Source organism: Zootermopsis nevadensis, unplaced genomic scaffold (genome assembly GCF_977971745.1).
Source record: "Zootermopsis nevadensis isolate Lab colony 2312 unplaced genomic scaffold, Znev_1.0 Znev_ptg000001l, whole genome shotgun sequence".
Taxonomy (NCBI): Eukaryota; Metazoa; Arthropoda; class Insecta; order Blattodea; family Termopsidae; genus Zootermopsis; species Zootermopsis nevadensis.
The window spans coordinates 751,469-775,096 of NW_028259133.1; the positions used below are offsets into that span (position 1 = coordinate 751,469).

The 23,628-nt window shown below is 39.9% G+C and overlaps 1 protein-coding gene across 6 annotated transcripts in view; it reads right to left on the reverse strand.

The window, feature by feature from the left end:
* Positions 1 to 23,628, reverse strand: part of LOC110840524 (uncharacterized) — a 69,210-nt gene that overhangs the window by 12,807 nt on the left and 32,775 nt on the right. For 4 of the 6 annotated variants that reach the window (XM_087342689.1, XM_087342580.1, XM_087342654.1 and 1 more), the window contains exons 16-25: positions 19,928 to 23,278; positions 17,423 to 17,639; positions 16,528 to 16,726; positions 14,717 to 14,993; positions 14,215 to 14,417; positions 13,486 to 13,697; positions 12,216 to 12,452; positions 10,582 to 10,917; positions 5,780 to 8,257; positions 4,259 to 5,162 (exon numbers count right to left, since the gene is read on the reverse strand). In XM_087342689.1, the coding sequence (XP_087198815.1) occupies positions 4,285 to 5,162; positions 5,780 to 8,257; positions 10,582 to 10,917; positions 12,216 to 12,452; positions 13,486 to 13,697; positions 14,215 to 14,417; positions 14,717 to 14,993; positions 16,528 to 16,726; positions 17,423 to 17,639; positions 19,928 to 23,278 (8,388 nt within the window). In that variant the 3' untranslated portion in view covers positions 4,259 to 4,284. Of the gene's footprint in view, positions 1 to 4,258; positions 5,234 to 5,779; positions 8,258 to 10,581; positions 10,918 to 12,215; positions 12,453 to 13,485; positions 13,698 to 14,214; positions 14,418 to 14,716; positions 14,994 to 16,527; positions 16,727 to 17,422; positions 17,640 to 19,927; positions 23,279 to 23,628 lie in introns of those variants that run through there. The other 2 variants (XM_087342723.1, XM_087342768.1) reach the window with 2 other exon arrangements.

Consider the following 23,628-nt stretch of genomic DNA (forward strand, 5'->3'; position numbering starts at 1 on the left):
GAACAGACTGTGAAAGATCATACTAAAGAAAACCAATCATTTACAACCTGTAATGCCATGGAAGAACACAACTTTACATTGATATGAAGACACTTTAAGACTGCTGATCCTTTACGACATGCAATTTGCATTATTAGTAACAGATTAAGATGTGTTTATGTTTGCCAATAAATGTGTTGTAGGAGTTTGGGTACAGATTCCAAGAAACAGCGAAAAAGAAACGAGAACCACTCACGTGAAAAATAAATACCTGCTACACTGCAAAAACACGGATTCATTCTCACAGCTAAACAGAAACTTAAAATGAATTGCCAGTAAAATCAAGCTGAAAACTACAGACTACAGCAAATCTATGAGTGCACATATCCAGATAATCTATCTGATGAGGACAGTTTCACACTAGAACAGAAAGGTAATCAATTCCTTCAGTCTGACGCAATCTGTGTTTACCTGAAGTGCCATTATTAAAGCTATTATAAAGTGAGACTTTTTCATTTTAGTAAACTCCACTCAATTAAGCGTTCTATATGCCAGATGGCAAATTCTTACACGTCATCAACTTCCATCTTATTCTGGTTACTCTGGATTGATTGGTATACCTACTATATATCACATAATTGGTCCAATGGAACAGGTATACCATAGCCTAATTTTATTACCACTGTTCTTTCTGACGCTCATAACTACGTACTTACTAATGTGGATGCAATTTCATTTAATGAAAGAATGGTAAAATACATTCTCTAAACTTCAAATATGTAATATTGCGACAAACATCTTCAGAGAGGCTAGACGAAGAGAAAATATGCTTTGTGTAGGTGAAAAGGAACAATGTTACAATAAACATAAGTTTATTTTTACATGTTCATTAATTAACTTTATCTTCAATACAGAATGTTTGTTCCACTTAATCTAATTGCTGTCCCATACATATTAATTTTTTTTCTTTATTTAGTGTTCTGTCTGACGACAGGTCCATATGAACAGGATCCTTCCATCCTTTTCTCGGACTGGGACCTGTTCATATACGTTCTTGGCAGATGATCCAGAAGTGGTTTGCCATTGCCTTCTTCTGTGTGTGAATGGAGTAATTGTTGGGATGCCACGGAGGAAAACTCTGTGTTGCCTAGACCACGGCCTTGCCCAACACAAGTTATAAATTTGAGCACCACCGGGAATTGAACCCGAGACCCCAGGATTACAAGGCCAGCGTTCTAACCGCTAGACCACCTCATCTTATTATTATTTAGTGTTCTGTCTGACGACAGGTCCATATGAACAGGATCCTTCCATCCTTTTCTCGGACTGGGACCTGTTCATATACGTTCTTGGCAGATGATCCAGAAGTGGTTTGCCATTGCCTTCTTCTGTGTGTGAATGGAGTAATTGTTGGGATGCCACGGAGAAACCGGGGAAGCCCCCGGAGGAAACCTCCGTGTTGCCTAGACCACGGCCTTGCCCAACACAAGTTATAAATTCGGGCACCGCCGGGAATCGAACCCGAGACCCCAGGATTACAAGGCCAGCGTTCTAACCGCTAGACCACCATGGCTATTCCATACATATTAAACCAACATCAAATAAATTTTACTTAATTACCAAAACTTTAATCCTACGTTGTTCTCAAAATGCCTGTAAAAGCACCTAATATTGCTATATTGTGATCTATAAACAGTCCAACATTCAGGATGCCGATACAGTACATTTTGATGGCACCCAACTCAATTTTAGTTGTTTGTTGCTGGCAAGGTGGAAGCAGACAAGCCCTGGTTTCAATTTTGATGACCACTGATAGTAGAGGACATAAACTGTGGATTATACAGGAAATAACCACACAGCTAGATTTCACAGATGGCAGGTTTCGTAGAAACTGTATCTTTGCAGAAAAGGAGCTTGTACTTCAGGAATGAGGAATAAATATAAGACTCTTGTTTCCTTGGAGAATTTTGCTCTATGACAAGCAGGGGTGCATGAACACTTCACAAACCAAGTCCATGTCTAGTTGTCACAAAAAATGTTAATACTAGACTGAAAGAGAATGAATAAGTGACAGATTCAAAGGTCACTGCTATCAAGGGGCATCTTGATGTACACAGCACCGAGAAATGAACTTCACCTATATTCTCTGGCACTGTTATCAAATTATTTTGTTTATATTTCTTTGCCTATTATACAGTTCCTGTTTGTATGTAAATGTGGTTAAGTGTTCCTGTCACTACAGTCTCTAAAGTCGGAAGTTGTTAAATTAAGTTCCTTCAACAGTGTACTCTTTCCAGATTATTTTTAATATTGAAGCTTCACAAATACGGTAACTGAGGCATGAAAGCACTACATTCTTTGTAAGTGTTCTTTGAAGAAAGTAAAAAAGGAGCGGTCTGTCCGTCTGCATATCCATGAGCTTATACTTGTTCTGGATAAACGGACTTGTCTCGAGACACGATACTGTGTGTCCAGGTGTATTTTGCAGCTCATTTTATCATTTCAATTGTTTGCAATCAATGTTTAAATAAGATATTTTTATCATGTGCCAATTTAACAATGTTTTAAATGTGAAACTATCCTAAACTACAGGCTTATTCACAAGCACATAAACGCAATCACAAACACATGCAGAGTTTGAATGAATCATCCTGACAGCATTTCTCCAGACAGGCTTCCTTTCAAAAACAATGGTTATGGCGGTATTAATCACATCACCTGCCTGTCTCTGTTTCTGAACACACGCAAACCAAAACAAATGCTAACATCATAATTCTCCAACAAAAGAAGATTGAAGAAATTTATCAAAAAACACACAAGATACTAATATGTAAACTGGAACAAATAATATTATCAAGTAAAATGCATCAACATATGAAACACTAAAATGACTTTCCTCACTGCAAAAAATATCGAGAGTACGCAAAACAACTGTGATAAGTGATTCAAATATACTACAACCATGCACACTAAATCAAAACCAAGAAAGAATCACAATCCTACTAATCAACTGGACTTACACTAAAACATTTGTGTTTCAAAGAAAACCGTCAACATTCTACAAGGACATTACTAATTAATTAATGTTGCAGATTTATAGATGTGTGACTGAAATAAGAACACACAGCAGTTCTCAAAATACAAACTCACAAATAAACGTGCATCCTACAGCCTCTAACTTACAATATTTGTATATAACTTGTACTTGCACTTTGGAAAACACCCTATGCAAACTTCTGAGTAACCCTAGGAACTGATACAGCAAAATGCGAACTTACCTACGGCTTTGACTGTAAACTACAACTGAATGTGACCAGCTGCAGCTTCAATGTCAAGAATTGTGCCACACAATTTCAGTGGCCCTAATCTTAATGAGATACATCCCAAATTACCTGCAAAGCTACATAGTGCCACAACCCAAAAGACCACAAATGACATAACGTGGTGAATTTACTAACTTATGTTAGACTCTCTGGAATGAAACGCTACAAGAGATTCAGAAAACTATAAACACACAACACGTTTGAAGTCAAATGGTGTGTAATTAGTAAATGAACACTTTGAAGGTTTTTAAAATTAGTGTGAGGTTTCAGATGTAAACCCAGCACTATTTAATACAAATTAATATCCTGTAGAATTACTCTTTCCAATAATTTGTAAACACATACATTATTATTAAAAAAACAGTGTTCACATGCTACATTTAATTGGCTGGTTGTGAGGACAAAACTATTTTTGGGAAAAGTGCTGCATCAAGGACCTATGTCTTCCACACACACACACCCCCCCAAATTAAATCTAACTTCTTTTGTCATAAGACTGGATTTTGGCCTTACTGAAACCCTAAGAAAATGTTTACTTTTGGTGGTAGACATTCCTGGAACTAACCTGTTACAGAGGGCCAACAGTCCAACAGACTACACTTCAGACTGAGAAGACTATTACAAAAAACAAATTTATAATTTTATAGGAACATTTTGAAATAAATATTGCACTTCAGCACAACATATACAGAATAACACTGCCTAAGTTATTACATAAAACTGGAAGAACTGCAGTAAATTGTTCTTCCAGTGTAATTAAATAAATTACATTTTATGAAGTCACTGACAAATATACATACATGAACAGTACAATATTCCACAGCCTAAAAGAAAAATACGGTTATACACGTCCAAGCTTGCTCAATGAAATTCACACATCTATACAAAATATCTCATTCTGTTTCAGGAATTTCTGTCTTATAAGCCTGATTCAAAGGTGTGGATAAAAGGCTTACCTGCGATGTTGAATTGTGGATATTGCTCACTGGGGATGAGATCCAGGGTTCTGTGTTGCTCCAGGCAGAGTAGGGTACGGATGCTGATGCATTGCATTGAGGAAAGGATTGCTGTAATATGCTGGATCAGGAGTACCATATGGAGTTGGCGCATACATGTTCTGAGGGTAGTAATTAGTACTCTGAGGCGGTGGGAGGAAACCTGGAGGGTGACCGGGGGTAAATGGATGAGGATGTGGATCTGGTCTATGGAATGCACTGTACATGGATGCCCTGGCATAATCCGCCTCATACTGATTTGCAGGGTTGTTGTAGCTTCCATACCCCATTCCTGGTGGTGGAGGTGGTGCATAGCCAGTTCCAGTGGCACCTGCTGGGTAACTGCCCAGCATCATCGATTCATAAGGATTCTGATGTGGTGGAGGCGGTATTATGCCACTCTGGGGCGTGCTCGATGTGCCAGCAGTAAAATTAGATGAGGCAGTGTTAGCGTTGTACTGAAGAGACGACGATGTTGATGAAGACAAGTTTCCACCAGTTGCGCTAGAATTGTACTGAAGTGGCGACTTAGGGTCGAGCGGCGCTGAGTTTGTGGTCATTGACGAATTATACTGGGCAGGCGATCTATTTTCCAGCGTTGTCGAGCTGGCGGTAGCCGCTGGAGTATTAAAATGGAGCTGTGGAGAGTTGGGCTCCTGTGAAATGTTTGTGTTAGTAACAGTAGCTGGAGTAGAACGAGCGCTGTTGTTACCACTACGAGATCCACCACTAGCACTGCTTGGACTTGCCATGTCCCTTATAGCTGTGGGTGTAGATGGGTTGGTTACAGAGGCAGCTTTGGTTGGCGAGGCTGGTGCGCCGCTGCCAAGCTGGCTTGACTGATCCTTCTTCTGAGAGCCAGTCCCTGCAAACAGCCACACATTAACTGCAGAGTGCTCATTAAGGCCGCGGGTTCGTTAGCATGCACACATCACTCTGTGGGAGAACAAAGTGGATCAAATGAAATAGGTGGACAAAAACTCATGACGACTTGACTTTTCTTTCTTGTTTTTTTTACAAATCAGGTATAGCATTTCCTACAATTTTAGAGGAAACAAGCTGCTATACCTTCACCAAGACATGGCAGCTCAGAACATATCCAATACCTCTGCTATCCAAGATGTACACACTGAGAAACTCTGTCATTTCCTGGCTCTTTACAATCAGAATGTGCCAATTATAATTTTCACACAAAGGTTAGATGGCTTTTTGATATAGTTTTTTTCATTCATGTCTATGTACAAAATAGTAAGACAGGTTCAGACTTTGCTCATTATCACACAATTCCAGCTGCTTCATAATTGCATGCCATCATTTAATTTAGGCAGAAATGGCAAACATATCACTTTTATTGTATATTCATAAAATATTTTTCATTCAAAAATAACATGTCAAATTTTACGACATGACATTTTATTATAAGAACCAAACCTAAAGATTTGAAACATAAATTTACTGTGTAGTTCATCAACTGCGACTTACCTGAAGGAGGTTGTGTTTTTGCCGTGGTCGTTGCCTGAGGCGCAGACTGCTGCTGTTGTGGTGGCGAAGCCCCAGCATGGGACTGATTTCCCTTGTGAATGTCTTTATTTGATGTAGGTACTGACTGATCCACATGCAAGCCTCTTCCAGGGCCATACTGGTTCTCGCCGGAGTAGTACGGATTTCCACCAAATGCAACAGGTGATTGCTGAGGCCCACCAAAGCCTCCATAATAACCAGATGGCGCATAATATTGCTGATGTCCATACACTGGAGTGCTATATGGTTCCAGGGGTTTGTTCGAACTGCCGTCCAAAGCTGGATACTGTGTATTTGATGGGAAAACTGTGGTAGGTTGTGTAGACTGAAGGGGCATATTTTGAGGAGATGGCTGATGTGAATTATTTTTTGAGGAACTACCAGAGCTACTGTTATCCGCGTGGCGAAGCGACTCGCTTTCATTATTATTTCCTGCACCTGAGTAACTGGGAGACCTATCTGAAGAAGTATTCTTGTTTCCACGCCCTTTCTTTGTTGCTGGAGTGGCAGCAATGTTTGTAGGATTACTGCCAGGTGAAGAGTGAGATGTCACCTGCTGTGGTGATGTATGCCCATGATATGGCTGAGACTGCATAGAATGCATCTGGGTCCTGCCTGCTGATTTACCAGTTGACTGCTGTTGAAGACTAATTCTACCTATATCTGAAGCAGAATCATTTGATTCAAATTCATAATGTTGTTCACTCCTACTGTTTCCTCGTTTGGATTTTGATGATGTGGCTGGTGGCATGATACCAGCATTGAAATTACTATTTGGATTCATTTCACTATTGTATCTTCCGATATTCTGCGGATTTTTCTGACGATTCTTAGAACTATGTAATGCGTGTTGACCTACAGAGTGATTACTGGTTCCGGGGAAAGCCGAAGCCATGATTCCACGAGACGAATGTTCTCTTGACAAGTTTCCTACGTTACCACCGTGCGGAAAACTTGACAGGGGGACGTTCCGGTTGGAAACTTTAAGTTCATCACTGCTCTGCTGAAAATTAGATGGGGACTTTACATCATTAGAATATGAAGTTTGTTGCGGAGACTTCAGATAATGGTCTCCAGGCAGAGGTTTTGACACAGGGGCAGAAGTATTCTCACTTGTACTGGATTCAATTTCCCTGTTATGAAGCTGTGCGTTAAAAGAGTTATGCCTATAGTTCTTTAAAGACATAGTCTTTGCTTGGGAAGTATTAATATTTGCTGATTGGTGTGGCAGTGAGTCCTTATTTGCAGTTGTGAAGTTTGGTGTAGGTAATGGAAGAACTTCTATGCCACTATCATTTCCACTGGTCGTAGAGTCGGTAACTTCAGACTGGAATGTAGGCGAATCTGGTTCCTGATGCTGATGCTGCCTGTGGCTGTAGTCAGGGAAACTGTTGTGTTGCTGCTCTCTGGTACTGTTGTCTGGTAAGGAATGTTTCTCTATTCCATGTGAACTACTTTTAAATTGCTGTTGATAATTTCTGCCATCAGTCATACTGCTGCCATGCCCATGGGTGCCATCGCTGACCCTTGATATTCCTCGGAAGCCCTGGCCTTGCTGCCAACTGTCCTCGTATGTTCCTTGGAAATTCCTATTGGTCCCACTTTCATTTTCTGTGTGACAGTACCTCCCACCAGAAGCTGAATCAGACTGAGTGAAGTCTGCATCTTTATGTTCATCGTAGCCTCCTGCCTGATTCTGCTGACTGTACGTCATCCCTTCATTGGTCTGTCTACCAAATGAACGATTTATACTACCTGTCTCCTGAATGCCTTGATCGAGCTGTCTCACAAATCCACGGTTAGCACCGACTGACGAATCATGATACCCTTGGTCGATATGTCTCCCATACCTATGATTTACACTGGATGGATCATGCATACCTTGGTCCACCTGCCTTCCATATCCACGACTTACACTTACAGAAGTCTCCTGTCCTCTTTGATCTGTATGTCTACCAAATGGGTGACTAACATTTCCTGCTCCCTGCAAACCTTGGTCCACTTGTCTCCTGAACGAACGATTCATGCCAACAGATGAATCATGAAGATCTTGCCCCATTTGTCTTCCATATGAAGTATTCATATTAGGTTCTTGAATTCCTTGGTCTGAATGGTTCCCATATGTCATATTAATGTTAGTTCCTGAACCATGTATCATATCATCCCCCATATTACTGTCATATGATGGTCTGTTATTTAGGTTAGATTCTCGAATACTTCCAAAAGCATGACTGCTCATTGAATTATCTTGATTAAAATCATCAGAGGAGGGAGATTTTAACACACCAGTATCCATACCATCCTTATCTTCACCACATGGAGTGGAAACCATATTTTCAGCACCAGAGCTGCCTTCATCACTTGTCTGATGTCCCGACATCCCTAGATGATCGGACGGTGATGTCTCATGATGGAAGTATGGTTTGGAAGTCCCCATGTCTGTTCAGATTACAAACAATATTAAAAATAACTGCACAAAGAAGACACACTTTTCAGTTATGAAGGAACATGCCCCTTCTTTGGAATAATAACAAACCCCACACATTCGCCTGTGTCCAATTCAATCAAAACCATCAAATGAACAAGTCTCTAATTTAGTACTATAAACAATATTATTATGATAGCTGTTTGAACTTATGAAGCCATTCAATGAAGGATCCTCTAATAGTCCTGTATGAAGAACAGGTCTTCATAAAATATGCAGCTTTTCTTAAATTCAGTCTTTTTGTAAAATGAAGAATATTATGGGCACATCACAAGAAGTCACAGGAGATGGATAGGCAGGGCGAAGGAACTTTACTCTACACTTTATCCAAAAAAACAGCAGTCCACTTACTCCACTTACCTGCACTACAGGGGGACAAAATCAGACACACACAATTCCACATCTTCACTGTCACCATCACAACTGTCAGTTTCGGCCAAGACAATTATGAATTTGCCTATAACAACCATAAATGAATGTTTTCCTAACAGGAATTTTCAATGTTTGCAACGCAGCTACAATCTTCTTTTTCCACTCCCTTGATCTCTTCATGCATAAGTTCTTGCAGTCTTGTTAGTGACATATCTCCAGCCATATTGTTTTATCTTATGCAGTAGTTAATTTGATGCCAGGCTGACTCGATGGGATTCAGGTCACACATATAAGGTGGCAGCCAAATTGCTGTATGGCCATGTGGTGCAAACAGCATATCAAAGTGATACACCTTCTCCTTGGGGTGGATCTTTTCAACAAATGAGAACAGTGTGAATTTCCTCACACCCTCATCGCATGGCACTCATAAATACTCCAACATGTCTTTCTTTAGAGATGACTTGGTTGGAGGTTTATCAACTTGGTTTCCATGGTAGGGCCCACTGTCCATGACAAAGACAAAGTTGCCAAATTTGGAATAACTTTCTCATTTACCCATCTTTTGAAGTTAAGAGATTTAATTTTCCTGTGAAAATTGCCTCTTGCTCATGGCCTTGAACAAAGTCACTAGATCCACCAGGGTGGACAACAATAAGTCTGTAAGCCACATTTACATTAGTTGTAATTCCTACAACTTCCTTATTCTGCCAACACTTCCTAAATGTCAAAATTGTATCCACCCAAGTCTCACCCAGATACAAAAGTGGCTTACCTGTCTCCCTAAATGTTCTTATTTGCTACAGATGGGTCACAATGTTCTACCTTTCAATTAACATTTTTCTCCTGACCTGACTTTTCCATTTGAAACTCATTTCTTTCAATACTTGCTTCAAAGTTGTAACTTTCCAATCAAAATTAATAATTTCCTTTAACGAAGGGAGAAGCTCCTTACAGGTCAGTACTACCTTCTGCCACAAATAAAAATTTTCAACGACGCCCTTTATTACCCATCAGTCGAAGTCACCGACCTCTGTAGTTATGTGCACAAATACACAACATGTGGGCGATTTCAAGTGGGTCTATGTCTGTAAGACATGAACAATGTCCAGTAACAGCGCAGCGTGTATCCCTGTAATCACCCTCCTGTCCTGCCTACATACTACCCATGCCAACTTGAGGCACACCCATAATAACTACATCATAAAAAATAAATATTTGTTTTCATTACATAGTAATAACCTACATCTGCACTTGACTTGTATCATTCTGTATGACAGCAGACACATCCAAAATAAACTTACAACTGCAAAAAAACTTATAACATATAAAATCTAGGAAAGTGACATGTTCAGACAAACTGAAAGTACTTATGTTTTGTAATAACAATCACATGCTCATAATTTATCTCCACAATGAATTTAATGTGCCCAGTTACAATGAAAATCCCACACATATTTACAGCTTTAGAAATTACTGCACATATTCTACAAGACCATTCACCATACAGAACTTCAAGCCCTGCATTCAACAGTAATAGTCTTTCCCACATCAGAAAGTTTGCAAAATTGTGACACTGATGTTGTTTAAAGTAGGAAATTTATTATAAAAGAATGGTAAGGTTTCCAATACCAAGTGTACCAAAAATTAACACACTGTTCCAGAAGTTCTGGGACGTATTTGTGACATCACTTCGTAAGCTATCCTTTACCAAAAGAAGAATAAGTTATGTAAAGTAAAGTTAAAAAAGAAGCTTCTATATAATAAAGTCTGAAGTCATAGCCCTTAATTTATGTATATGAAGATTTCACTCTGCATTGTAGATGAAGGACAGAGAACATTTAACTGTTAAATATTTCCAGGCAATACTAGTATTCTGAAATTAAACAAAATCTGATGTTCATGTTACCTGTATTATCACTCGTGCCAGTGCGATGGAAGTACGGCCTTGCTTGCGCCATAGGCTGTTGAGAACTGACGTTTTTGTTAACTCCCATGGTCATGGATGCAGCATCACCTGCTGAAGCACCAGTCCTAGGTCCCCAAGGCTTCACTGTTACATCCTGTTTTACGATTCCACCCCCACTACTATTACCGCCTATTCTGCCCATAGGCTTGGCTGTACCTCGCTGCTGGGGCACTGCATTCTTTGGTATTATTGTGATGGCAGAGTTAGTCTTGAATGGAAGCACACTGCTAACTTTCGATATGTTAGCCGTACGATTTATTGAAGGGACGCTGCTCTCTGAAAAGATGGATCGCACAGACAAACGCTGTAAGAAAGGATGCCAATCCCACAACTCTGACACAATTAGCTTTGCCTTGCTCCAGATACCATGAGGATGCTTCTGTTTTTGTTTCTACCAACAGAGAGTGTTACCTACCAGAAGTTTAATTGTGACGCTGAATAACTAATAAACTGCAGTAATACAGCTCCACTCCATAGAGGGGACTGTTTCCAATCATATCACACCTAACAACAGTATTCATTGGTTCCCTTGATGTTGCTGAACAACATGGTGTTTGATACTAGTTTGCACGTAACATAATTTCAAAATCATGATTTATTTTGCAAAGTATAGTATTTTGTGAAAAATGGCTTGGCTACAGCTATTGTGTAAACTTTATAAGTCTAAGCCTCAGTGTGATAACTTAGACATTTCTGTTTCATTAATGAGATCAAAAATATGTGAAAGTAACTGTAATTTAATAATGACATTTCACTGCATATAGGAGTGACCACACATATCCCCTTTATTTATTAGATGCAGACTCTCTCACCACTAAAAACATTCGAAAATCATCAAGAACTTTCAACAAACAAATCTGTTTCAAATACAAAAAAATGTAAACTGACATTTTCATTCAGTTTCAGAATGAAAGTTTGTTAATTAATTACCCTTCTAAGTACGACTGTAACGATAACTGAGATTTCAAGTATGAAGATGACAGTCTACTGCGATGTTGTGCCATGTAGTGTTGTAAATGATGATTGATATTTTAGAAGTGCTTACTGTCTCCATCATCAGGATGATGTGTCCCTCGCCCTGATAATGGAGGCAGTAAGCACCTCTGGTACATCAGTCAATTACTAGAAGATTTCTGTCTTCTGGGTTGCTGCGCTGTGTAGTATGGTCGATGTTAACCAACGTTTCGGAGGTCATACTGCCTCCGTCATTAGGGTGATGAGTATGAAGATTTCTGTCTTCTGGATTGTTGCGCTGTGTAGTCTGGTCGATGTTAACCAACGTTTCAGTATTACCTCTGAAACGTTGGTAAACATCGACCAGACTACACAGCGCAACAACCCAGAAGACAGAAATCTTCATACTCATCGCCCTGATGACGGAGGCAGTATGACCTCTGAAACGTTGGTAAACATCGACCAGACTACACAGCGCAACAACCCAGAAGACAGAAATCTTCATACTTACCGCTGTGAAAACCTCAAATCTTACTAGAAAACTACATGGCGCAACAATCTAGAAGTTAATCATCATGGAACAATAAGAGTTGCATGCCGTGAAATGAATGAAAGCAAACCTTTCTTATATTCCGGAGGATTCACTTCTGCTTTGTCAAGAGCAGGCTTGGATTCCTGGTGCTGTGGTCCAGATCCCTTGGCCGCACCACCCACTTTGAATGCTGTGCGAATAGCAATAATTTTTCCGTTTTCCAGCTGCATATAAATTCCCTTGGGACTCTTAAGTACCATGACACGTTGGCCTGCCTTAAGCACTATGGAAGCACGATCTGGGGAATTGGTGGGAATCACAACATCTGAAAGAGTACACAAAAACTCATTAGGATAAAAACCGATTTTCTGAAAATATAATTTTTGTGTGTACACAAAACTCAGTGTCACCCTCGCTGGACTAATGGTTAGCATGCTAGCCACTGAACCCAAGGTTCGCGGCTTCAAACCCGGCCAAGGTCCTTAGATTTTTAAGAGTGATAAAAATCTGTAGCACAACTTCCTTCGGAGGGGAAGTAAAGCCGGAGGTCCCACGTCGTAGATTTACGGCACGTAAAAGAACCTTACGAGCATGAACAAGATGTTTCGTATGTAAAATTCAGCGGCAATTTCTTACCCAAGTCTCCTGATTCACTACTAGATGGCTATAGCAGTCAAATCAGGACTGAGTAGACATTGTGCAGAGTCAGTGGGCTTGTCGTTCACTACTCACAAATGCACACTTCAGACTAGGAAACCTCTGAAAAGGAGGTGGCAAAAACCCACAACTGTGTTGTAGAGCCAAGGAACAACAACACAAAACTCAGTACATATTTTTTTATAACTAGACTGTGAAAGTATCTACACAGTAGTAAATCCATGTCTGTAAAACAAAGACATATAGTTTATCTTTGCTGATTTCTACTACATTTATCAACATTACCAAGCATATGCTTCAAACTTGAAGTGGCAGACTATTTACATTAGTAAGATGATCACATTTATTTACTTGTGGTTTATTTAATGATGTTCATTACTACATAGCATCAAATGATAGGATGACGAATCAACAATGAATTGGATAGGACAAGAAATAAAGACTCATACAATTAATCCAATTCATACTTAGATTTCTCAAAGACAGCTTACAATATCAAACTGAGTATACAAAATGTTTATATCTCTGGGTTCTATAATTTATGTCTGAAAGATATTTCATACTAGCAGAGTTTGACCAACATCGTTCTCAACTGAATGTACTGTATCTACGGGAATTTCATGGACTGCTACCTCAATTATCAACAAAAGCAGTGCAATTTTTATCAGCTAAGAGAATGATAGATGAAAAAATATACCCACCCAATGGAAGTGTCATCTCTTGAGCAGACATGCCCTGTCTCTGCCACACCTCTGCTGGAATCCACCTTGAACGGCCACTCGTGTTGAGGGTCGTGACTGTCGAACGGTTCGTTTGTCCTCGTTCCAGTTGCTGACTCAACTCTGCCTGCATGGGACGTACACTGGCAACTGGCTTTGGCATCACTCCTCCAGAACCATCTGTCCTAATAGCCCTGTGAAGGGATCGCAGTATAGAGATGCATTGCTGATATTCAAGCATCACAGATTTCCTGAGAATTTATTTTTATTTTAGGGTTTCACTGTGTACTCAAAGTGTGATGTGGGTTTCAAGAGGGACCTGTGATGCCTTGTAATGGTAGAATGAAATTTTTACAGTTATTGACAGACTTCAATAAATAATCTGGAAATGCAACACATAAGACTGGTACGCAAAATGAATTAAAATGGTAAAAAAAGGATATAAAAAGAAAAATTTTGATGTAGGGAATCCACATATAACCAAGTTTTGTACAATGAGCTCACTATAACTAGAAGCATTACAATTGTTACATGTCAACATGCAAGTGAAGGAGAAATAGTATTGCTCATGCGTACTGCAGTCTGACTGACATGACCCATGCTTCTAGATACAGTGAGCCCAGTATAACACATATTAGGGCCCAAAATTCTAGTAAGACTTATTTATTCAAAGTGTAAATATTATCACAAAACCACTTCATAACATCTGACCTTATCTGGAGACCTGTTCCTTGGATGCCTGCACCGCCAGCAGCGGCTGTGCCACCAGGATAGTACGAATACTGTGGTCTGTGGCTGTAGTTGATGTTAGCTTGCTTCTCCAACTCGTAAGACCGCTTCGCTAGACGCTTCTCAGCCTGAGACAGTTTTTTCTCTTTGCGGTCAACAAGCAGACTCTCATGTTGGAATGGTTCCTGAAATAAGATATACAACTGTAACCAAGGCTAGAAATAAATATACTAAAAAGAGTCTGTGTCCTAATATTTAGCTTCCTTTCCAAAAATAAATGCAACAAACAATCTGTATGTATCATATGTCCCTGACAATGATTTCTGAGAGAATATCAAAATGGTTCAAAGGTTTAACATAAAGAGAATATTATACAATGACCTATTTACCATCTCAAACTGAATAGGTGCTTGCGAATCATCTATCAAAATGCTAGGATTAAGAAACCAAAATGTCAATCTAGAGAGCAATCAATTGGACCTACTTTGGATAAACTTGAGCTGAATTTGTCCAGAACCTTCTGCATCACCACATCAATGTATTTGTCCTTCTCAGTACTGAAATCCCTTGGTTCTGTTTCTTGTTCATTATCCCAACAAAGATTGGTGACTTCCTTAATGGACAGATGAGCATCTGGGTTACATTCGTCCACAACTCTGTCTGCCATCCCTTGCTTGTTTATCTGTCTATCATAAATCTTCTTCTCCAAACAGTTGTCCATAACAAGGCGATACACAAAGCATGGTTTCTTTTGACCATACCTAAACAGAACAAAAATTAAACTCAAATAAACCTAATAATACAGATTATTCAACTAGTTCGAAAGTCCAATGAAATTAGTTATCAAGTATGAGAGGTCTCTGAAGATGACCGTGTTCTGGAACATTATGTCATGTAGTCTTGTAGAAAATGGCCGACATTTCAGACGTGCTTACTCTATCCATCACCAGGGTCATGACGACGGAGACAGTAAAGACCCCTGAAGGGATACGCACAGACAGCATAATGGTCTCATATACCTACTAGGATAAAAATAGGTACAATGTATGAGACTGAATACACTACACTATTAACAAAAACAAAGTTGTAAGACTTGAGGTTCTCACAGCGGTGAGTATGAAGATTTCTGTCTTCTGGGTTGTTGTGCTGTGTAGTCTGGTCGATGTTAACCAACGTTTCAGAGGTCATACTGCCTCCGTCATCAGGGCGATGAGTATGAAGATTTCTGTCTTCTGGGTTGTTGCGCTGTGTAGTCTGGTCGATGTTAACCAACATTTCAGAGGTCATACTGCCTCCGTCATCACAGTATGAAGATTTCTGTCTTCTGGGTTGTTGCGCTGTGTAGTCTGGTCGATGTTAACCAACGTTTCAGAGGTCATACTGCCTCCGTCATCAGGGCGATGAGTATGAAGATTTCTGTCTTCTGGGTTGTTGCGCTGTGTAGTCTCGTCGATGTTAACCAACGTTTCAGAGGTCATACTGCCTCCGTCATCAGAGTATGAAGATTTCTGTCTTCTGGGTTGTTGCGCTGTGTAGTCTGGTCGATGTTAACCAACGTTTCAGAGGTCATACTGCCTCCGTCATCAGAGTATGAAGATTTCCGTCTTCTGGGTTGTTGCGCTGTGTAGTCTGGTCGATGTTAACCAACGTTTCAGAGGTCATACTGCCTCCGTCATCACAGTATGAAGATTTCCGTCTTCTGGGTTGTTGCGCTGTGTAGTCTCGTCGATGTTAACCAACGTTTCAGAGGTCATACTGCCTCCGTCATCAGAGTATGAAGATTTCTGTCTTCTGGGTTGTTGCGCTGTGTAGTCTGGTCGATGTTAACCAACGTTTCAGAGGTCATACTGCCTCCGTCATCAGAGTATGAAGATTTCCGTCTTCTGGGTTGTTGCGCTGTGTAGTCTGGTCGATGTTAACCAACGTTTCAGAGGTCATACTGCCTCCGTCATCAGGGCAATGATAAAAGTTGTAAATGAGAGTATACATGTATAACGCAGAGAAACATTGCACCTGCTGAACATGGCTCACTAAGCATTAAGCTTACTGAACAGCAAGACAAATTAAAAAATGAATAAAAGGTATTTTCAATCTCTTGAAACAGAAAAGCAAAAATGACAAACATACTCCATAATACTATGAGCATAATCACAAGAAAGGAAAGTCCATCATCTAAAATTTTAACACTTAAAAGACTGCTTTCTATGTTTAATTATTAAAACTACTATATGCTTAAACATTAGGTTGCTGCATAAACTTTAAACCTCACAAATTGAACACATTTTGATCAATCACCTGTACACTCTGCACACGGCCTGTGTGTCGTGACAAGGATTCCAGGAAGCATCAAACACGACTACTCTATTGGCTCCAACCAAGTTAATTCCTAGAGAACCAGCTCTTGTTGAAACAAGAAACAGATGAATGTTGGGATTTGAATTGTACTCGTTGATTAGTTTTTCTCGTTCGAGTGCTGATGTACTTCCATCTAGACCTGTAGCAATCAAAAATAATAACATCAATTAATTGCAATACTTATCTAGGAACATACTGTTAATAAATTCATGGTCCAAAATTAATCAAAGTAAAAATCTGGCATATTCATGTTACCCAGAATTTGCCAGGGACAAGGTAAAGGAATATGAAGTCTAAAAATCACAGATGAAGAATTTCTCTCCACCTTTCTAGGAGTATTGCCAACACTAGGTTGCAATCCAGTACAGAATTGGATGACTTCAATGTTACTGTGGATTCTATAAAACTTGTAACAAATATTACTTTCCTTCACTAACTAGTAACATCAGTCCAGTGGTTAGAGGAGAGAGCTTAACAATACCACATTTATTACTTAATTTCGAAAATGTTAACATTGTGGGTGTTCACAAATTTTGAAAATGCAGATAATTAAATTTTTAAATGTTCAAAATTTGTAAATTTATTTCGTGGGAAAAGTCAGAAGCAATATCTCTAAATGCACATTGCAAAGAACACGAGGATATGATGCGTATTCCAGTTTGGAACATGCCTTCTGAGCTTGTTGTGTTTTACTCTGAGGAACAGGCAGACACACGGCATGTCCATAAACACTCCACGGCACACAAAACCAGGGGGGGGGGAGATTGAGAGACAGAGGCGGGGAGAGAGAGTTTTTTTTATGAAACATGCAAAATTCCATTGTTCCTTAACTTACGATAATAATTCCAGTTCCGAGCCCACTTTTCCTGTCTTCCAGGCAAGTTGGTTCTTTGAAGAAAATCTTCTATGAGATTCAAAGTAAAAAGAGACTGGCTGAACACTAATATACGATCTCCAAGTGCCATTGACTCCTCCAAAATACAAAATAATACTTCCATTTTGGCTGAGTTTTCAATAGATCCAGGAATATAATTCTTCAGTAATTCTGTGGCCTGAAACAAAACATAAATTTACAATTGGAATAATTTAATAAATCAGAATATTGCTTACATGTATTTTAAACTGCCTTATAATATTTAGCATGCAGAGTTAGTTAGGTAGTTGAAACATATTTGATGCATCTACCTCTTGTTTAAAATGTACAACAGATGTGGCCATCTCAATAATTTTGCCTGTCTGTGTGAGTAGTATTAGATGTTGCTCCAAGTTCTGTCCCTATGTCACTGAGCAGTCCTTCCACATTTTCTTTTCACAATGCATGATCTAAGCGCGTATACGTGCAAGATCAAACAAATAAAATAAAAGTTCTTGTACAATTTCTAGAAGTTTCTTAAAAAAATAAGCATATAACAGACTTGCAGATGCCAATGTTATATTTATTATATAGCTGGCCACCGTTAACAGACTTCGTTTTCTGGTGATTTGCTCCGGATGACTGTACGTCAACCTCATTTGGTCATTGTAAGCAGAGCACAAAAGTCCAACTCCCTCACACTGCTTTTAGACGTACGGCAACTTGTGTCATGCAGTTTTTCACACTTCTTAGTACAGGTGCAAAAGCTTGCTTCAGCAATAATTCAATTCTGTGAGACACAACAGTTCCTACTGCATTTGTACCATTTTGATACACGTGATATTGCGAAGCCAGAAATAACACTAACGATATTTATTTATATGACTCTTGTTACGTTATGTCAGCGTCTGTCAATAACAGTAAAAGGCATGTTAACATGTTTGGCGTAAGCCTGCGCACTGCTCTAAATTTGAAACACACTAACTTCTGGCCTCAGAAGTTCCAAAATTCTGAAACTGTATTGTGGGGTTTCCCATTCATTATTTTTATTTGTAGTGTTCTGTCTGACGACAGGTCCATATATTATGAACAGAATCCTTCCATCCTTTTCTCGGACTGGGACCTGTTCATATACATTCTTGGCAGAGATGATCAGAAGTGGTTTGCCATTGCCTTCTTCTGTGTGTGAGTGGAGTAATTGTTGGGATGACACGGAGAAACCGGGGAAGCCCCCGGAGGAAAACTCCGTGATGCCTAGACCACGGCCTTGTCCAACACAAGTTATAAATTTGAGCACCACCGGGAATTGAACCCGGGACCCCAGGCTTACAAGGCTAGTGTTCTGACCCCTAGACCACCGTGGAAGGTTCCCATTCATATAAACCATGAATGACATAACAAGACCTCCTAAAACACATTGGTTCATTAAATGTGATGGATCCTTCTGGCATGCATTGTCAACATTTGCAAAAACTGGCCAAATTCTGAGTGGTATCATAATCTGCTTAAGCTTCTCATGTCTGTTCTTGTCATTCAGATGTGACATACTCAAAATATCCACGAATCTCTCCTGAGGCATTTGAATTAACCATCTGTATTAGAAACGCAAAAATATTCTTTGGTCATGTGTAGCTGGTTGCTTTAAAGCACGCACTGATTTGCTCGAGAAGGCCTTCTTTCTTCTTTTTATACATCTCTTGTGCATACCTAGTGATTGCTTCTTGAACAATTATGAACATTTCATTGGCAAAAAATTTCTGAAATACATTATAGGTGAGCTATCTTTATTAATTGAAAAACTGGCATTCTATCTAAGTATGAGAGTAAATGAAGGCCTTTGTATTTCAAAAATTATTTTCCTTCCAAACCAAGTGTGAATCATTAGTTTGTTCTCATGGTGGTGAAGATGCTAGTGTTGGTCGTCTGTGCCATAACATCACACACACACTTGTTGGAAGACACTAACAGTTCTTAGCAGCTCAGACCATCTTCATATCCCCTTCTCATCACTTCACTTTCGTAGCCCTGTCTTATCTACACACAAAATGTCAAGACCCTATGTGGTATTATATTAATGACATCAAACATGGTCTTCTCCATCGTGATGTCAAGGCTATATTGCATCACAACACACAAGACAATGCCATCCTCAGTGCCACGATAATATAAAATCGCAGACGGCAATTATGTCCCCATCTCGGAAGCTTGCGTGCCCGCCTTGCTGACAGAGGTGAAATTATGAAGCACTCAGACAGCAAATGATGGATGTATCATAAATCAGTGTTTAAAATACAGACATCTGTAATGAACTCAGACAAATATATGGACAAATGGATGGATAGACAGACTTAGCTAATATGGTTTTTGTATAATCCACGGCACTAAAAATGATGGATATCAGAAGTTGCAACTAACTACAATAAGGCACAAATTTCAGCACTGTACTGGTGTCAAATAAAATGTAATCACAATATTTATATTACTTACCCAATCGTATGGGATGCCAGGATCCTCCCTGTTACCAACATTCCTTGCTGCGCCCGGCCCTAACTCTACCAGCTGCTTCGTCTCATTCAGGTTGAGATCCTTCGGACAATCAAAACTTTGTGTCCCGCAGCTGGCATCCTTACTCTCCACCGCCAGAGACTCACACCTCCTCCCATCCACACTGTCGTTAGGTTTCCTATCCTTGCTCTCGTTACTGAGCTCATACTCCTTAATATCTTTGGTTTCATTGTCTCGAAAGTGCGGGGACAAACACCTCTCACTTTTAAATGAACCTGACTCCATTTTGAATGCATTATGCTGAGTTGTCATATCAGACATTCCAGATATATCAGATTTTATGTTTAAGGAACCAAAACTTTTTGTTGGAATATCAGTCTGAGTTTCATTTGAGCAGTTACTACTAAGTTTATCTTCTGATTTCAAACTAGGTGGCAAAGGATTTCCACACATAATATTACCACTCTGTTGTATGCTGCAAGGTGAAACTGTGTCATTCTTTCCATCTTGCTCATTATTTGATCCTGAAATGACTGGTTTCATAACAGAATTACCGTTTGAACAATAACCTTCTCTAGGGAGTTGCCGGTTCTCACACGTTATCTGATTAGATCCGTCCAAAGAACTGGAATTATGATTCTGCTTGTGGCATTTGTTTTCTTCACCAAAGTTTAATTTATCCTTGTTAGCATTCAATGAGTTTCCATCTGTAGACATATTCTGAGATTCCTCTTTGACGTTACCTTCACATTTTACTTTATTTTCCTCAGGCTGTTGCGATGTCGATGAAAATCTACCACCTGCCAAGCCATCATTCCACCTATTTGAGTATGGGATGCCACCTGATGAAGGTCCATACAAGGGCAGATCAGCGTTCCCATGACTACCTGGACCACTACCATCAACAGGCATCATGGTGTCTAGAGAACTGGGATTCCCTGCCTCAGTTTTACACGCAGACACATTCCCCATATTTTCACCAAGGTATTGCATGTGTCCATACAGATTATTCGATCCACTTCCACATGAATTATTCCCCTGCTGCAGACATGGTCTGTTGCTACTGTTCTGCAAAGCCTGCTGATGGTGATAAGAACTGACATCATTACCAACGCCATAACACGTACTCTGGCTGCAATTACTGGGGTCGATAGCAGACATTCTGCCGTATGATTCCTGCATAGGGTTACTTGCAGTACCACCTATTTCAGAATGACCATGCATGCGATTATGTGCATTCTGCATCGCATTCAGAGTGTTCTGAGAATTATTCCCTGCTGTGTTTTGAAGACTGTTTAATGAATTTTGAGAATTCACTGACGAATCCTGTGTAGTCCCCATTGCATTCTGTGAACCTTCCCTTGTATTTGGAGTTGTCACGGGATTCTTTGACAATCCCATCATATTTTGTTGATTGCTTAGAGAACCCTGTGAAGTGTCCATTGAATTCTGCGTTGTTCCAACTGGATTTGGTGGCATTCCCATCACATTCTGTGGTGCCACTGGATTCTGTGATATTCCCATGGAAGATTGTGAAGATCCCATTGGATTCTGAGATGTTCCTAAAGAATTCTCAGTTGTTGCCATCAGATTCTGTGCTGTTCCCATTTGGTTCTGTGGTGTTAACATTGAATTCTGCGGTGGTCCCATGGCATTCTGTGTGGTTCCTAACATATTCTGTGGCATTCCCATTTGATTCTGTGGACTTCCTACTGAATTCTGTGAAGACCCCATAGGATTCTGTGATGATGGAGTTCCCATCAAATTTTGAGTGTTTCCCAATGAATTCTGTGAATTTACCACTGCATTCTGTGAAGTTCCCATTGGATTATGTATATTCCCCATTGAATTTTGCTGAGCTCCAATCAACTGTTGTGGAGTCCCTACTGAATTCTGTGATGCTCCCATTGAATTGTGAGAACTTTCCATAGTGTTCTGCTGCATTCCCATTGAATTATGTTGATTTAATATAGAGTTCTGGGAAGTTCCCATTGAATTTTGCTGGTTTCCAGTAACAATCTGTGGTGTGCCAACTGAATGTTGTTGCGCTCTCATTGGACTTTGGCTACCAATAGGATTTTGTTGTTGTCCAGCAGTATTCTGCTGATTTCCAATAGGACTCTGTGGAGTGCCCATGGGGTTTTGTGAACCAGTAGAAGTCTGTGGATTCTGCTTACCTAAAAGGTTCCCTCCCACAGAAGTCTGCAATGAATTCATAGTATTTTGTGTACTTCCAACAGTATTCTGGTCTGTCATGGGGTTCTGACTTCCAATGGTAGTATGCTGACTGCCCACGGAACTCTGCATATTGTTCATGCTTGGATTCTGTGAACTTTGTAAGTTTCCCATCGTGCCTGGGTTCTGGTTCTGCATATTACTATTCATATTTGAGCTATTTGAGCTATGCTGCATATTCATAATGCCACTGCTTTGATTCTGGTTGTTACCTCCCATACCCCCTAGTCCACTGTTCCTGGAATTTCCAATTGCGTTCTGGCCAATTTCACTTACAAAACCACTAGCGTTCATTCCATGAAACACGTTTCCTTGATCCCGGCTTCCGTAATCCCCGTACTGTCCTTGTTCGTGGGTGTGAGGGTTATGCCCCATGTAATATGAATTCTCCCCTGCATCTCCGCTGCTCGCACTGCCATAAGAACTGCCTCCATTGCCACCATAATACTGATTTGCATTCCCATTTCCACCATGATAATAACCATGATTTCCATGCTGCTGCCAATATGGAGTGCTACTCCCAGATCCAGAGTTCTGATATCCATTTTCTTGAGCAGTTCCTGAACCAGGTGGATAATATGACTCCATGGAGCTATTTTCATAATTGCCTTGCTGGCCATTTACTGATCCACCAGTTGACGGGTAGTAATTTCCAGAGCCTCCATAATGAGCTCCAGGCGTATTATGATTAGAACTACCATACGACGTATTATTGGAATTATATGTGTTATTGGAATAGTTTGGATCATAGCTGGAAGCAGGAGGATTTGTTGGGTAGCCATATGGTGGTGCACTATTAGGGTTATAATGCTGCATGTCTGGATATGAGCCAGTGTTGCTGTAAGATTGGTTCTGCTGGCCCATAATGCCGAAAGACTGATTACTTCCGTGTGAATCCTGCTGCATACGAGCTCCTGCGCCCATGTTGCCCATACTTGGCACCGTACCGCACTGAGGAGAGGTGTTAGTGTTAACGTTAGTGCTGCTGTTACCACCTGAGTTATTGCCAAGTGCTCCACCTGAAGCAAGGTTTGTAGTCTGAGGTGTTATAGTTGCGGCAGGTTTGTTATTGCCCGAGTTACGAAAAGGTGTTGAGCCCTGAAAAGAAAGGCAAGGTAATATAATTATATACAAATCTGATATTCAAACAGCAACATTTAAAACTGACTTTTTAATCTGGCCAGACTTCCTAGACATGCAGCTGTTTTACCTCTCCTCAACACAAGAAAGTATGACTGAAGACTTTGGTACAAAAAGGAGATAAAACAAAAATGGCAAAACCAAGAAGCTGCTTACAAAACAGTAAGAATAATAACCAAATGGTATGGCATAAGAGCTAAATCTGCATGCTTATTAAGGTAATGAAAATAAATAATCAATCAGTCTCCATGCAATACTGAATACTTAAAAAACAGTTTCTGTCCCTCCTGAGGAAAATATAATAAAAT